General features: G+C 35.0%; 1 protein-coding gene across 1 annotated transcript in view; it reads left to right on the plus strand.

Annotated features, from left to right (window-relative positions):
• RICTOR (RPTOR independent companion of MTOR complex 2) overlaps window positions 1-17,594 on the plus strand; it is a 56,484-nt gene that overhangs the window by 1,460 nt on the left and 37,430 nt on the right. The window contains exons 3-6 of the mRNA XM_070743420.1: window positions 10,701-10,798; window positions 13,215-13,279; window positions 14,649-14,780; window positions 17,102-17,165. Coding sequence (XP_070599521.1) covers window positions 10,701-10,798; window positions 13,215-13,279; window positions 14,649-14,780; window positions 17,102-17,165 — 359 coding nt within the window. The remainder of the gene's footprint in view (window positions 1-10,700; window positions 10,799-13,214; window positions 13,280-14,648; window positions 14,781-17,101; window positions 17,166-17,594) is intronic.

A 17,594-nucleotide genomic window follows, 5' to 3' on the forward strand; every position in this document is an offset into this window, starting at 1 on the left:
AGGCAAACCATCAAAAAAAAATCTGCCTTGGAAATAGTGAAAGTCAGTGCGTTTTATGGCAGGGTGATAAATGCAAGGGATGCTTCACTCTGGTGAGTTGCTGGCTGGGTTAGTCTTGATGTGGGAGGAGGACAAGAAGTAGCTACCTGGTTATTGACAAGTAGTGTATTCCTTCTTCTCTCCACCCGAGATTGTTTGTGCAATTTAACCTATTTCAAGGTTCCTTATTTAATCTCACCTACTCTTGATGGCTGTTAGCAGCCGTTAAGCGCCTTTGAGTGCTTATATTAGCACTATATAAATCTCAATGGTCTTTCTGAAGGCTTTCTGTTCCACTCCTACACTCAGCTTGCAAATTGATTTGGTGAGTCAGACTACTTGGAAATAGGCCTCTTTTGCGGGTAAGTTTGTTGATAAGCTATAAAGGCATCCCTAACTGACAATTTCCATAGATAGGCAAAAGCTGTCCTCTACCATCATTAGATGTGGCTATTTAGGCAAGGTGGCAGCATACTAACATTTTTGAAAAACTCAAAATTTTCAGAAGTGATTTATAGGAATATGTATGTTCCTTTTAAACTTAAAATGTATATAGTTGTAGTAAAATATATTATTGGCATGCTATCTAAACAAAACTATCTGCGCAGTATAACTTATTTCATTGCTTGTTATTTAGCATATTCAGTATTACATACATACTCCTTAAGGCAGTATCTATTATATTAAAATAATACAAATTACAATACAGTACAAGCAAAACTCAGAAGGTATATATTAGTCAGTCTCAGGACTGTTTTTACAGCAGCATGTTATTTCTGGAATAAATAAACTAGCTTATCTTCATTAGTCCAAATTGATGAACAAGGCTGTTTTTTTCTTTTTCTCTCATGTTATTTCTGGGCAGCAGAGTTGCAATTCGTCACTAGTAAATGGCAAAGTAACATTTGTTTTAGATACAGTTTTGGGTAGATAAAATAATAGATTCTAGTATACTGCATATTGGTATTTGCAAATCCTTTGTAAAGTGAGTGGAATATTTGGTACAGTCTTGTTTATCAGAAAAAAATTATAATAAGTGCATAAGCTTCTGACAGAATATGTAGTACAAAGGATAGCACAGGATAAGTTCAGAAGTGCACAATGAAATCCATAATTTTAGTCTCAACAGATGAAGACTAAATGACAAAATGCAAAAAGATACTGTTTATTGAGACAGAGCATAATATTTTTATGTTTGGACATTACTGCAGTGATTACTGGACTTCACTATGGACATCTTCATACTGCAGTTGTAAAATCTAAATTGGAGCGAAATTGTTAAAAGATGACATTCAATAGAGAAAATGTTCATTTAATTTAAATGCCACAGATTGTGTCTAGATACACATTTTGATACATTGTAACTCAAATTAATATACCACTTTTCTAGATTATTGAAAGAAAAATATACTGAAGTCTTCTCAAAGTCAAGTAGATTCTGGGGATCTTTTGACAACTTTTATGAGGTTACATTTTCATACATTTATGAAAATGTATTGCATGGGGATGTTTCTCTTGTGTATTGTTCTATTATTACTTACTTATTATAAATGTGTTTACTGCATAGTGTAATATGTTCTATTTCTTCAAACTTGCTTCAGTAACATAGTCCATGTTATATATGTTCAAGAAGGCAGTTCAGTTTAGTTAATAGTACTTAACTACCCTGTTTTCCCCAAAATAAGCATCCCCTGATAATAAGCCTAATCAGGCTTTTGAGTGCATGGCAATAAGGCCAAGCCCTTATTTCAGGGTTCAAAAAATATACTGCTTAAAATAAAATAAAATAAAATAAAATAAAGGGAACATTTAAACAACAGAATATAACTCCAAGTAAAGCAAACTTCTGTGAAATCAAACTGTCCACTTAGGAAGCAACACTGATTGACAATCAATTTCATTTTGTTGTCAGCACATTCAACTTTGTACAGAAAAAAGTATTCAATCAGAATATTTCATTCATTCAGATCTAGGATGTATTATTTGAGTTATGTGTTATGTGTTCTTTTTATTTTTTTGAGCAGTGTGTAAGAGGATCTTATTTTCAGGAAAACATGGTATGTCCCCTATGTTTGATTTTTTTACTTTGAATGATGAAAAAAGTTGAAGAAAGTTAGATCTGTTTAGCAAAATGTGATCAGAAAGAGAATGTCCATATTTTTAAATCAGGGTTAAGTAATACTAGCAGTATTAACTGCGCAGGTAAGTGTTTTTAAATTCCTTTACAGGTGGTGTAGAAGTGGTGCTTGTTGCATTGTTGCCTTTGTTCTGTGGGATCCTAATCTCTGGGTTTTTTATCAGTTAGATAGTACTGCCTCGTAGAACTCAAGAAGCCTACCTTCTTTGTCATAGTGCCTGTCCTATCAAATCATACTATCCCAAAGTAGATTAGATCCTATCTTACGGGTCTGTTTAGATCTAGGTATTTTCCCAGCCATGAGGAGGTGGGTGTGAAGTCAGAATTATAGAAATTGAAACCATATGTTGCTGATTTCCTTGGTTGTCATAATACGTTGTCCTTTAAAAAAAAATCAGTTATATATGGTTTTAACTTATCAGCTGCCCAGAGTTGTGTTTATGAGATGGGTGATTGAAATAAAGTCAGTCAATAAAACAGTTATGAGTAAGCTGCTTTAGTGATATGCTGTGTCTCTTCCTTTCCTGAGAAGGAAGACCTAAAAGAAGACCAAAAGAAAAATAGAGAAAGACCATGCAAACCTCTTGGATGGTTCTTTTCATTGTTACATATAATATGCAGGTCACCTACAATTCTTCTGAATAGGCTTTAATAACGTAGAACTCACCTGCTGAGTGTAAACCAGTAGTTAGTCATTAAAATCCTCAAATTTCTTGAAAATTGCAAATTTACTCATGATCAGTTGATGGGCTGGCAATAATTTGCTTGGATGATTAATTATTTTTTTACTCTACCTGTGAAAATTATAGGAACTTTTCTGTATGTAAAAATAGCTAAAAATATGCATGATATACTTACTTCTCCACCCAAATTACCATATTTTTCAGCATGTAAGATGCACCAGAGTATAAGATGCACCTTAGTGTTGGGAGAAGAAAATAGGGAGAAAAATCTAGGTATTCATCTGGCTAGTGAAACATTTAAATATATTAAAGGGTTAAATAAGGTCCAGGAGGAAAGTGTTTTTAATAGGAAAGTATACACAAGAACAAGGGGACACAATCTGAAGTTAGTTGGGGGAAAGATCAAGAGCAACATGAGAAAATATTATTTTACTGAAAGAGTAGTAGATCCTTGGAACAAACTTCCAGCAGACGTGGTAGATAAATCCACAGTAACTGAATTTAAACATGCCTGGGATAAACATATATCCATCCTAAGATAAAATACAGAAAATAGTATAAGGGCAGACTCGATGGGCCATGAGGTCTTTTTCTTCCGTCAGACTTCTATGTTTCTAGTGTCTTTAATCTGAACAGCTTCAGCACATTATTTTTATCCCCTAGTTAGGACTGAAAAAAATCTTCGGATAGAGTAGGAGTGCAAAAATTGTGCCAGCTGGGAAGATCTTTAGCACCTCGTTAGGGCTAGGGAAAAAAGCTTTGGAAAAGCTACATTTGGAGTATAAGACTCACCCAAATTTTCAGCCTCTTTTAAGGGGGGAAAAGGTGCATCTTATACTCATAAAAATATGGTAGATAGCATCACAAAATCAAATGCAGTTTCTAAGCTGCCTATTTTTTGTTAACCAAGAAAAATATAAAGTTTTTCTGTTAGTTTTTTGTTAAAGGACAAAGTCCTTGGATATTATTAAAATGGGCATTTACATAAAGTGACATTATTGGATGCCTGAAAAATAATGGATAGTATGGGAAATTTGTGTGTATAAGTTTAAACTTTTGAATATCTGTCACATTAGTAATAATGTGAATAAGTAATTCTGCATTGTCAAAAATGATTTTTGTTTGTGTGTTTCTATATATAGAGAGAGACATAATGAAATAATATTCTGTTTATTTCACTCTGAGCTTTATGGATTTTAAATTTTAAAACTTATATGATGGGTGACAGAAATAATATATGGCCTTCCTATTCGAGTATCATTAGGATATTTTGTAATGCAGAAACACCCCCCAGAACATCTACAAATATGATTTATGATATCTTTTTGGACACACCAAGATTTTGAAGAGGTAAGTAAGAAAAAAGGTTTTGTGCTCCTCGGCCCCCAGGAGCACTATGCAGGCCTCCCAAATCCTCTGCACACTCTGTTTTTAATCCATTTTTTGTGAAAAAGGGGCATGCAGAAGGTTTGGGAGGCCTGCAGAATGCTTCTCAGGGCTGGGGGAAGAAAAAAAATGCCTCTGGTTTTTGGGGAAAATGGGGGAGTTTTTGTCTTTCCTGAGTCCCCAGGAACACTCTTTATTATTATTATTATTATTACCGTATTTATTATATTTGTATGCTGCCCCTCTCCGAAGACTCGGGGTGGCCCACAACAACAAAAACAGTACAAATCCAATAGTTAAAACAGTTCAAAACCTTTAATATAAAAAACAATCAGACATCTCATACAAACCATACATAAAACAGAAACGGCCCAGGGGAATCAATTTCCCTATGCCTGATGACAGAGGTGGGTTTTAAGGACTTTACGAAAGGCAAGGAGGGTGGGGGCAATCCTAATCTCCGGGGAGAGTTGATTCCAGAGGGTCGGGGCCGCCACAGAGAAGGCTCTTCCCCTGGGTCCCGCCAGATGACATGGTTTTGTCGATGGGACCTGGAGAAGGCCAACTCTGTGGGACCTAACCAGTCACTGGGATTCATGCGGCAGAAGGCGGTCCCGAATGCTCTGCATGCCCCCCAAACCATCTGTGCCCATTTTTTTGTAAAAATGGGACATGGGGGCAGCGTCTCAGGAGGCCAAAAATTGATATATTTGGTCTATAAGATGCGCCAACATTTCTATCCTCTTTTGGGGAGTGGGGGGAAAGTGTGTATTATATTCTGAAAAATTGGTATAAACAATCACAGTCTAGGAATTTCTTTGACAATATATTCTTTATATAAGCACAAAGTAAGGGAACAAGGAGGCTGTCCCATGCCAGGATGTGGGAAACAAATCCCATGCCTCTATACAGTTACATGAATTCAAAGATTTAGGAATGAACATAGAGTCAAAACCTATTCTAACAGAATTATTTCGTATCGTGACTATTTTAATGGAAATCCAAATGAATTCAAACCTAAATATTTATCCGTTTAATCCTGTTCTGTCTTATTCAATTGGCAACAGTCTTGCAAAATTTTAATAAAATAACTGAATTGATGATGTAAAACTTATTTTAAAAAATTCTTTTAAAAATTGCATTTTTTAAAAAAAAATGTGAAGGGGATTTACTATAAGTTAGAACCTGGGGTTGTATTTAGAAGCTCTAGTCTCATAGTTTCTTTCTTAGTAATTTGATATTTCTCACTGTGGCCTGATATTTTATTCTCTCTTTATTTTTTACTCTTTTGCTATAGGAAGGGGGATGAAAGCTGCTCACACTCATGTTAATAAGCAACTAAGTCCCAGCATATATGTTATATTTTCTATCTCAGACTTCTATTGCCATATGAATAAAATACATTTTATGTATTTGTTAGATTTATATCTTGTTTTTTATTTAAAAGCTTAAATTACTGTCCTTTTCCTTCTATTTTTCTTCACTAAAATTACCCTATAAGGTGAGAGAAAGTTATTGATTCAAACCCAACTAGTTACCTTCCATGATTGAGCTTGGACTACAACCTGCTGCTAGTCTAGCATTCAAACTGCTATAGCATACAGAACTCTTTGTGATAAGAATTAAGTATATTGGCTGATATGGGATATGAATCTATGTGTATCTTCATATATAAATGATGGCTAAGAGTCTGGTTTATTTGCAGTAAATATTAAATAAAAGTATGATGCAACAAGATATATAGAATTGAAAATGAATATGACATACTAAAGTAATCTTGCTATAGCATTTTGAACCATTTGACATATTTGAGGAAAGCTATAGCTAGAGTGCATAATGGAATATTAGTGACTCAGTCTGAAATTTATAGAAACTGTAATAGCAGATGCAACAAACTTAAAAGCTTCTGGATTATGAAACAATCATTTCAAGCATTGAAATATTTTCTTTAGCAACAAAACAAGTGTAATGCCTTTGTTGTTATTTTTAAGATTCCATTATAGCTAATATGATCTCTCCTCTCAGCATAGACATGACTGGATTGCTGGGTTAGATGTCATTAAGTTGGTGTTTAACACTTACGGTAATTACATGAATTACCTTTTTTTAAAAAAAACCCTCTGCTTTCATTTGTTTCAATGAAGGTACAGGATGACAATTGCATAATTTCTGAATGGGGTTATCCATTAATTTATTTTATTCCATTAAATCTTTTTATATAACGGCTTTTCCTGTTTCATGCCCCGAGTCTGCGGAGAGGGGCGGCATACAAATCTAAATAAACAAACATATACAAGTGTTATACAATGGTAAACCTGTTAAACAAATGTTCAGGACTAGTTGCAATTTCAGGGCAACCCCATGTAAAGTGCATTTCAGTAGTCTAATTACTTGGTACAGAGGGAATACCTTACTATAGCTAGGTATCCTTGCAGTAAGAAAGACCGCAACTGAGCTAAACTTAAGTTTTTCTATTACCAGACTTTACGCAGAAGTTATAAATCCAGAATAATTACATTGTATAAGTAGCTATTCTATTTTAGGTGGGTTCAGATTTTCTCTCTTGTCTCTCCTACAAATCTTCACATGTTCCAGGTACTTATTTGTACACAGGTCCTTCTGTGAGGGAGAGGGGCAATTTCCAAATAAGATAACATCAACCACATCTTTCTTAGAGGCTGGGGTAGTAGTGTATCACTAGGATGCTATCACATCCAAAAATGTCAGATGATCTCCTCCATCAGTTTACTATACATGTTAAAACATAAGAAAGGGATAATTGACTCCTGTGGCACTCCACCCAGTAGTAGCTATTGGATCAATTTCTCCTCCCACCTGCTATGGCAGACTGAAATTGTCCATTGAGGAAGGAGCAGAACCATTGCAAAGCAATACCTCCTACTCCCAATTGCAGGTGGTCCAACAAGATACCAGGAACAATGGTGTCACAGTCTGCAGCCCAGTTAAGTTACTTAATTTCCAGAATATTTGGAACCATACTTCGTAATCAATGTACTTCTGCTTCTTGTGATATATCATACATGCCTTTTTCCCTATCACCTTTTTTTATTTTATAACCCATAACAATTCTATTTTCAATTAAACAGTGTTGTCTGGGTACAAGTAGTTTTAGGAAATAATAATAAAAATATTTACAACAGTGTTCATTGCATTAGTGTTGATTCTATAATAATAACAACTACTACTTCTGAATTGGTTGCTGATTGGTTTCAGAACACAATTAAAAGTGTTAGTTATGACCTATAAAGCCCTACATGGCATTGGACCAGATTACTTATGGGACCATCTTCTTCCTCATGTATCACAGTGGCCAGTCAGGTCCCACAGAGTTGGCCTTCTCCAGGTCCCGTCAGATAGACAATGTCATCTGTCAGGACCTAGGGGAAGAGCCTTCTCTATGGCAGCCCCAGCCCTCTGGAATCAACTCCCTCCAGAGATTTGCACTGTTCCCACCCTCCCCGCCTTCCGTAAGAGTTTAAAGATCTCTGCCAACAGGCTTGGGGCCATTAATTCCATTATCTTGCCCCAGTCGATGAATGAACATATAAGTTGATGGATTGAATATGAGTGATTTTTTTAAGAAATGGGGATTTTAGAAGGTTTTAATTTTAGATTTCTATGTGATATGTATTCACTTTTGTTGTGATCCACCCTGAGTCTGAGAAATAGGGTGGCATAGAAATCTAATAAATAAACAAACAAATACTTCACCATTTTACTATACCGCCCTTATATCATTGATCCTTTTTTTATATTTTCCTGTTTCTATTTCCTGTTTTTATCAGCTAACCATTGATAAAATAAAGCCCAGGTCAAAAATTATTTAGTTTCTTTCTTTTCCTTATTTGTAAGGACGTATAGCTTGACTACAAGTTTCACTTCCCCATTCTAGAGCTTAGAAGTTCATGACCTGTTTCAGACTGAAGGACACACTTGTTCTTTGTGGCAAGTTAGAAAGGGCTGCCCCAAAGAAGAGGGCAGGGATCCATCTATTCTCCAAAGCACCTGAAGGCACATTGTCCACATTATAATATTTTTTTAAATCACATTTTCATCTATTGGGATCTCCTCACTTTTCCATTGTTGTGCAAATTGTACAATTCTAGCTGCAGTCAATACATTTAAAATCAGATATGCATTCCCTTTATTGTACTTATTTGGTAAAATGCCCAACATAAATATTTCTGGTTTCAAATCAATATGTTGTTTTACCTTTTTTTCCAGCCAGTATTTCTGTCCAGTATTTTATTTTACTTTTTTTGCTTTTGGGCATGTCCACTACATATAATGATACGAACCAGGTGTCTGCCTTTACAGCTTTGTGACCAGAGGATATTTTACTACTACTTTGAGAAAAGGCAAATAGAACTGCATTTTGGCAGTTAATTTGATCAAGCTGGAATGTTTGTTTTGTGGAGCCTTACTGAGAAAGCACAGGTAGTCCTCATTTAGCAACTCTGTAGTACTGTGATTGCTCTCAATTATGAGAGTGATGAAGAAGTAACTTTGAAACCAGTTCTTGCATTTTTGACCTTTGCAGGTCTATAAAGCAAATGAAAGCTGAAGTTAAGATCATAGACATGGTCACAGTTTTACTTGGCAATCACTTTGCTTACTGGTTCAGTTGCTGGTCCCAGTTGTGCTTGCTAAACAAGGACTGTCTGTAGTTTGATTTATAATTTTTGCCAGTGAAATAAGATTTTCTCATAACTCTATGAACTTGCAGTTGAAATCTAAATTATTTTTATAGCAAAATTATTTGAATCTAGAATTAGAAATATTCTGATAAATGCTCAAAACAAAAGAATATACACCAACCATATTATATTGCTGATGGTTTTAAATTGTAGGACAATTATTTGTCCCATCTATTATGCATCCTTAAAAGTCAAAGATTATAATAGTTAGTGGTATTTTTATATCAATACTATTGGATACATCAATACTATTGTAAACTTTTTGTTAATCTCCTTTGTTTGTAGCTTTTGCTTTTTAAATTTTATAAAATATTTTCTCTTACTATTTTTTCTCTTCTCATTCTTTCATTTTTTAGAAGAAAGCACTATTCTCACTTTGTAAAAGAATCTTTGGAATTTCAAAAATGTTTACTATTTAGAAAATACTTTTATAGGATTCTCTTCCATCAAAATTTTTAATTTCACTTATTATAGCAGTAACGAAATAATAAGGATTTTTTATTCAATAACCGTGCAGTTTATTTTACTTTATTTATTTATTTATTTATTTATTTATTTATTTATTTATTTATTTATTTATTTATCAGATTTATAAGCCGCCTTTCTCCTGACGAACTCAGGGTGCCTACAACAATAAAATAACTACAAAAGTTAAAAATATCCCAAAATATATTACAAAAACAAATACAAAATTTAAAACCCAATATAAACAAACATACAACCATCCGTCATTCATACTACAGCCCGGAGCGGTATACAATAGTTCAACGGCCCCAGGCCTGCCGGTATAATATGAATCTCTGGGGGGAGTTGGTTCCAGAGGACCGGAGCCGCAACAGAGAAGGCCTTTCCCCGTGGTCCCGCCAGCCAACATTGCTTGGCCGACGGGACCCGAAGAAGGCCAACTCGGTGCGATCTAATCTGTCACTGGGACATGTGAGGCAGAAGATGGTCCCATAAATAATCTGGTCCTAAGCCATGTAGGGCTTTTACAGTGCTTTAAAGAAGGGGTATTCAACTTTGGCTTGGCCGGGAGTTGGGAGTTGTAGTCTACAAGTCTTAAAGTTGCCAAAGTTGGAGACCCCTGGTTTATAGTTTCAACAGCATGGGAAAAAGTAACAACCAATGTCCACTTGCAACCATTGTATCACTCCCGCACTTGCATTGCATTGCATTTTCAACAACCAACCCTCATTTATGATCCCGTTGCACTATCCTGTGGTCATGGTATTGTTATTTGCTACTTTTTTTGGTAAACTAAATAAATAACATTGGGTGTTTGCCAAACAGCTGCTGATTCACTTGACAACTGTGGTGATTTATTTCAAGATTGTAAAATTGCATCTGACTCACCTTACAACCACGCCATCTAACAATGGAAATTCTGGTCTCAATTATCATTAAACTGAAAACTATTTGTATTGGATTGATGATAGCCGAATATATAATATTGTTCTACACCATTGCAGTTTATTATAGGGTGTCTAACATAAAATAAAAGTGGTTATTTTTCAGTCTCCAAATCAGCTTGTACTTTGTCTTTTGGATCAGAAAAAGGCACACATTTATAAATAAATAACAAAATAATAATCTCAGTATAGAATAAATTGTATCAAAACATGACAGGAATTCTCAAAGATAAGTATTAAAATAATTATGGAGTTACACTGTGATCTAATTTTCATTGTTTTGGGAACTATATAGTTTATCTAACTCTATACCATATTTTTTTTGTAGACCCCTCAGATAACGTGAGGGAGATTCTTCAAAATGTGGCCAAATTGCAAGGGGTTTCAAATATGAGAAAACTTGGCCATTTGAATAATTTTACAAAGGTAAGAAATTTAGTGATTGTTACATTATTTTTTTTTTATTAGTGCATGAAATAATTGTTTTAGAAAAATTGTGGTTGAATGAAGTAGCAATGGGATGATAATGTCTTCAAGTAGTAATGGGTTGCTAGTTTTTTTAAAAAAATACATGGATATCCACAATTTTGCAGAGCTTGAACAAATATGTAGACTGCTGTAATAATGAACCATGTTGAAGAAGCATGTGCATATAACAGTATTTGATGTATACAAAACAATTCTGGATGTGCTTCCAGAAGAAGTACAGTATGTTCTGAATATATATGCTTTCTTGTGAAGACCTTGAAAGGGCCAACCGTCAGCTGAGCCTGTCACTTTTGGAGAATTTGTTAGCCATATATGAATACATTTTTAAGATAGAAATTGAGATGTTGGATATCTAGTCCTATTGACTAGGATTCTAGGCAAGGTAGAACATGTAGTAACTAATAAAATAACAATATATCATAATCCCAGATAACCCAAATTAATAAAAAGCATTCATCTGCCAGTGATTCTACATCAATCAGTTCTCAAAAAGCCAGTTGTTTACAACCTTCTGGCAAACTAAGAGCCGAGCCATCTGTGTTTTGGGATACGTTATTTCAAAGGAGGGGAATCTTACAGAGTACATTAGAATAGAATAACAGAGTTGGAGGTCTTCTAGTCCAACCCCCTGCTCAGGCAGGAAACCCTATACAATTTCAGACAAATGGTTATCCAACCTCTCCTTAAAAACTTCCAGTGTCGCAGACTTCTGGCTGACATCACGGCGGTATCAGATGTGAGGAGTGGGTCTCTCTGCTCCCACGCCAACTTCTCCTTGTTGGAGGGCTCCAAAAGGAACTAAAACTACCCTGTAGGTGTGGTGAAGAAAAGGGGGGGGGGCGCCCTGTATTAGGGGAGAGCAGCAACTCTCCTGCTGGACTCAGGGCTTCTTCCCTCGACAAAAAGAGGCAGCCATCATGGCTGCCACAAAGCTGGGGCAACTGAGGCAACAAAGAAATGTGCAGGAGTGATGCAGATGAATTGGAGCTGGGTGAGAAGATTCCTTTTTATTTAGACCCTAACCTTAAAGAAAAAAGAGGAAAATCTAGGAAAGGAGATTCTTAGAACTATTTTTTAAAGCGGTTATCTACCATAGAGAGAAAAATCTTAGACCCGAAAGAAAGGAACTAAAGGGAGAAAAGCAAAAGACCTTTTAAAACAGAAAATCTGGACTTTTAAATTGGGTAGCCGTTTTGGAAACTGTTGTACTTCCTACTTGAAATTACTTGACTAGTGGACTTTGTTCCAATAAACTGAACTAAATTTGGATTAATTATATTTATAAGACTTGAGAATATTAATTGTATCTATAAGACTATTCAGAAGAGGGGCTGTAGTGTTGTCCCCAAGGCTTTGATGCCCTAGCAGTAAGTCAATGTTTATTCAGACTGAAGCGTTCCCTGCTTATATACACTGTTCAAAAAATAAAGGGAACACTTAAACAACACAATATAACTCCAAGTAAATCAAACTTCTGTGAAATCAAACTGTCCATTTAGGAAGCAACACTGATTGACAATCAATTTCACATGCTGTTGTGCACATTCAACTTTGTACAGAACAAAGTTTCAATAAGAATATTTCATTCATTCAGATCTAGGATGTGCTATTTGAGTGTTCCCTTTATTTTTTTGAGCTGTATATTTTATATATATGCTTATTTTATCAACTTTCTTCACAAAAATAATCACATTTTCTTGCTGTTGTTTAATGTAGCTAATGACCTAATTTGGTATTGAAGAATGGAACTTTGGATAAAACAATAGCACTGAAGAAGGAAATTTGTTAAAGTAAAAATTAAGATTTGAAATGGAAACAGAAATTTCTGGAAAGAGGTTTAAACATTTCCCCCCGAAGTGTTGTGTGGTACAGAAAGAGACATTGAAGATGATCAAAGCCAGCCATGGGTGAATGATTGAAAAATTTGAGAACATGCACAGAAGTACTAGTGGTATTGAATACATTTAACTTGTGGGTATGTTCTCACTCCCCCCCCCTGCAAAAAAAACCCCAGAGAGACTCGTTTAATTTAATTTAATTTTTTTGCAAGACTCACAGAGATGTCTCAGAAATTGTTCGTGCCTGTATCCGCCTGAGTGTACAAATGCGGGAACTGGGCATGACTAGTTTAGTGAAGAAAAGGAGCAGGGGAGACATAATAGCAATGTTCTAATATTGACAAAAATTAATGACAATAATTCAACCAGGCTATTTCCTTCTCTTTTAATAATATCATGGAAAAATGTTCAAGTTGGTTAATTGGGAAGTAGTATAGATGTGAGGAAATGATTAGTTAAACGTGCTTATTGAAAATTGTTCCGTTGTTGAAAGTACTGAAATTTATATCTTGCAGCTTCTTTGTAATGCTGGTCATACTGAAGAAAAATTAGGTTTTACTTATGAAGATATCATCATATGGTAAGTCTTGTGTATTGTAAATAGTAATCTGATGATTGAAATTCTGGATTAAAGTAATATTAATTCTGGATTAAAGTAAAATTAAACTTTTTTGCTTTCGCACCAAAACACGGGCGCACCTAGGGCTCCGCGTGCGATTCTGCTACCTGCACAGCTGCAGTAGTAGAATTGTGCTGGACTCCGCTACCACTCAGAGCCATGGGAGCGAGCACACGTTACCGGTCCACCTTAGCAGCCTACCTCTGGTGCTATTTTAATACTTAAACAAATTTGACAAGTCCATTTTATATATACTGTATATATATTAATAAAAATATCTGTTAAAGATGTTAAATAGGTATTATTGACCTTGTATATATATCTCAAAATTGGACATATTTGACTAAAGAGTAACGTTATTCTTTATAATTTTAAAATTATATCATTGTATTTACTGGGGATTTTATTTAAGAATAATTTAAGCAGCTCCATTTTCTGAAAAGTCCTCTAGAATTTAATAGTATAAACTTAACTGTCTGCATTTAAGCATAGAAAAAAGCATAGTTCTTTTTAGAAACATGATTCCATGTGCTTTTTTACCCATTTTTGGCCATTCTTTTGACTTTCAAAATCTTAAATGTGCTAAACTGAAAATCTCTGGGTAAAATATACCAGCATTATGTTAAAAACATTTAGCTTTATAGTGATTTTTATCCCATAATTCTTTCACTTTTGATAATTCTGATAACTGCAAATGAATCCAGACAACTAGTACTTTTTAAGCGTAAAATTAATGGACCTTTACTGGCTAAAAAAAGGAATAGCCAAAGAATTTAAATCTTAATAATTTTTTGAAATGGTTCCCAAGGTCATCTAAAAACACATGAGGTGCATATCCTTAATTGAAAGCAGTGACTAATTAGCCTTTGTTTGTATTCTTGCAACTATAGAACTGAGCATTGGGAGAATTTAAACTCTTCAGAAAAAAAATAAGTAATTGAGATTGATGGGTTAAATTGTTAAAAACATTTGCAAATTTAGGATTATATAATTCCTTAAATTTTGCAGAGATGTTTTTCTGTGGTAATTCTGACTTAGGTTCAATAATTAATATTTACCCAAAGTAAAATGTTTTATGTTTGTGTCACTCTCTAGATTCATATTATTACTTTTAGATTAAATACATAAAACATTAAATATTTAACAATTTTTAAATCACATAGGAATTTATACATTAGCTTCTGTTGATGTAGATGTTGTAAAAACACATTTTGGATACTACAGTGTTAAAAAATAGACAAAGGAAGTTAATCACATAAATGGATTTGGGGAATATAGAATAGATATACTTTGATCATTGCTAGCCTGAATGACTTATTTATCATCACAGTTTGCGGTTAGCTTTATTAAATGAAGCGAAAGAGGTGCGAGCAGCAGGACTCCGAGCTCTTCGATATCTTATCAGAGACTCCAGTATTTTACAGAAGGTATTAAAACTGAAAGTGGATTACTTAATAGCCAGGTAATTACCAAAATAATACTACAGTAATGTGATTTGGAATTGCTTGGATTTCAAAAACATCTGTTGTTTATATGACCAATCAACAGTGTCTGTTTGTATTATTAAATTTGTAACTTGAGCCTCCTGCAACAGGAATCATGATCCTATCCTATATGTTAAGGGTCCCTGGCAGGCCACAGACCGATAATTTTAGGAATTGGGCTGCACAATTGGGCTGTGAGCAGGAAGCAAGTTAAGCTTCATCTTATTTGCAACCACTCCCCAGAACTAGTATCCCCACCCCAGATCATCAGGGATTAGATTTCCATAGGAGTGTGAACTGTAAACTCTGCATGTGTGGGGTCTAGGTAGTGTGCTCTTCTTTCCCTCACTCCCCATTCATGGAAAAGTTTTCTTTCACAAAATTGGTTCCTGTTGCCAAAAAGGTTGGTAATTACTACATTGTGTATATTCAGTGTTTGTATAGGATTCATGTATACAGTAATCCCTCTTTGTGGTTCAACTTTTGCGGATTTGCTACTTCACAGGTTTTCAAAAGGGGCTTAAATCCATTGGAAATTTTAAATCCATTAAAATCCATAAAATTCTTGCTACAGTATTACTGTACTCTATTAAAGAAACTGGTATGATATCACATGTAGTTCCAGCTGAGAAACATTATAGAATGACTGTTTAATGCAAAGGGTGGGTTTTAAAAGTCCAAATACTCGTTAAATACATTAAAAAAATATATTTCCTCTACTTCACGGAAATTCGTTTTTCACGGGTGGTCTTAGAACGCATTCCCCGCGAAAAACGAGGGATCACTGTATACAGAAATTCTGCTTTCAGTCACGTAAGCCAACACTAGAACATTAGCCACATGTTAGTCTAATAAAAACATCTACAAAGCCTGCTGTATGTTTTATAATTTGTGTGTTGTTTCTTCTGATGATATAATCTTGTTGATATTATGAGCTGAAGCAATAAAGCTGCAGTCACTTATAAGTGAATGGCCTGGAATAGATTATGATAGAAGCTTTGAGGCAAATGTAGGTAATTCTCGACTTACGGCTGGTTGTTTAACAACTGTTTAAAGTTAAGATGGAAAGGATGCCTTATGCTCTGTAAAGCACTTCTGTTCATTGTAAAATGTTGCCCCTCCTTCCCTATGGTCATGTGATTGAAATCTGGGTGCTTGGCAACGTGTTCACAATTAAGACCAGTATTGGGTTCCTACCTAGATTGGTGGGTGGGTGGGTGGAGACAGCATTCCAGTACTGAAAATGGAGCTGCATGCACAGCTCCGGATGACTGGCGGGTGCGGATCCCTGCACATGCGCAGAAGCAAAATCCTGCAAAATGCACGCAGAGCGCACCGGCAGCAGCAGAATTCGGCAACCCTTCACTGATTAAGACTGGTTGCCAAACACTTCACAATCATGTGATTGCCAGTCAAAATTTTCTCTACTGACCTCCTCAGAAAGTCATCAGAGAAAGTCACAAGCTTCTGTCATTGTCCAATGCGCTGTAGAATGGATAGATAGAAATCCATTGGACTGCAGAAATGAAGCTAAGATCTTTAGATCTTAGCTTTTTTGCAACCCACTGCAGCAGTTTCCTTCTGTGAATGGGAAGGGTGCTGGACTTCTTCATTCTATAGATATGAGCTTTGTTCCTCCAGCCAATCACAGACTTTCTCTTCCACATGGCGGGGAAGGCAATTCCTGTGGTAGCTGTGGCAGGCAACATTTTCACTTTGTCTGCTTAATGATTTAATGTTTGCAAGTGACTGAACTGGGATTGTGGTTGTTGAGCGAAGGGGTCATGTGGGCATCTTGCTTAAATAACCCTGTGCTTAACCGATTGTCATGTCAAGGATTATTTATTTGGATTACTTTTCCTCAGTAATATTTAGAAGTTGAATCTCATCATTATAGCTGATAAAATAATTTTGGGTTGATTTGAGCATTTTTAGCTACTTGTACTTTGGGAAGAAGTGAAAAACATATTTCTCGCTGGTTCTTTCTTCCCTATGCTACCCCTGTGCAGTCTTCTACACATGTATTGGATATGTAATCTTCTGAAAGTTGATTTTCAAAAAGAATAAAAAAATGTCTCCTGTACTATTTTTCCATCGAACGTATTCTACAGATAAAACTTTCATGGAAAGATGGAAGTCAAAGGCAAATTCTAGATCCAAACCAAGTAATACTGCTGGTTCTTTTGATGACTGAATCCTAAATATAAGAAATTAGTCCATCAAAATTTTAAGAAAATAAACCATGTTTTATAGATAGTTATAAATATAAATACATAAATATATATGTATTTAATTTTAGATGCATAGATATACAGCAAAGCAATGAAGTAGAACGAACCCAAGCACTTCGTTTGGTCAGAAAGGTATGTGAAAACTCACAATATAATATTGTTATTTACTAAATGATCCATCTCAAGTTTTAGAGGATTATAAAATAATATTGCAAATAGCTTGATTATTTAACATAGAAAACAATGTTGTTTAAGAAATTCGGTTAACATGGTATAAACAAGATTACAAGTACAAAACAAATATATGAATAAATATAACAGTTTGGTTGCGTATCTCATCCATGGTCACAGTTCTGAGCTATTTGTTAAATTTATTCATACCCATCTCACCGTTGGGTTACTATAGCCTACAATAATAAAATGGGGGGGGGGATGATTAACATGTAAAAATAACAATAGTAAAGGAATGAAACAATAAAAACAAATAGTGGAAGTACTATAATACGAAATTCAAAAGATGAGCAATGGGAGGACGAAGCGCAGGAGGAAAGTGAGGTTAGT

The sequence above is a fragment of the Erythrolamprus reginae genome, chromosome 2 (genome assembly GCF_031021105.1).
Source record: "Erythrolamprus reginae isolate rEryReg1 chromosome 2, rEryReg1.hap1, whole genome shotgun sequence".
Taxonomy (NCBI): Eukaryota; Metazoa; Chordata; class Lepidosauria; order Squamata; family Dipsadidae; genus Erythrolamprus; species Erythrolamprus reginae.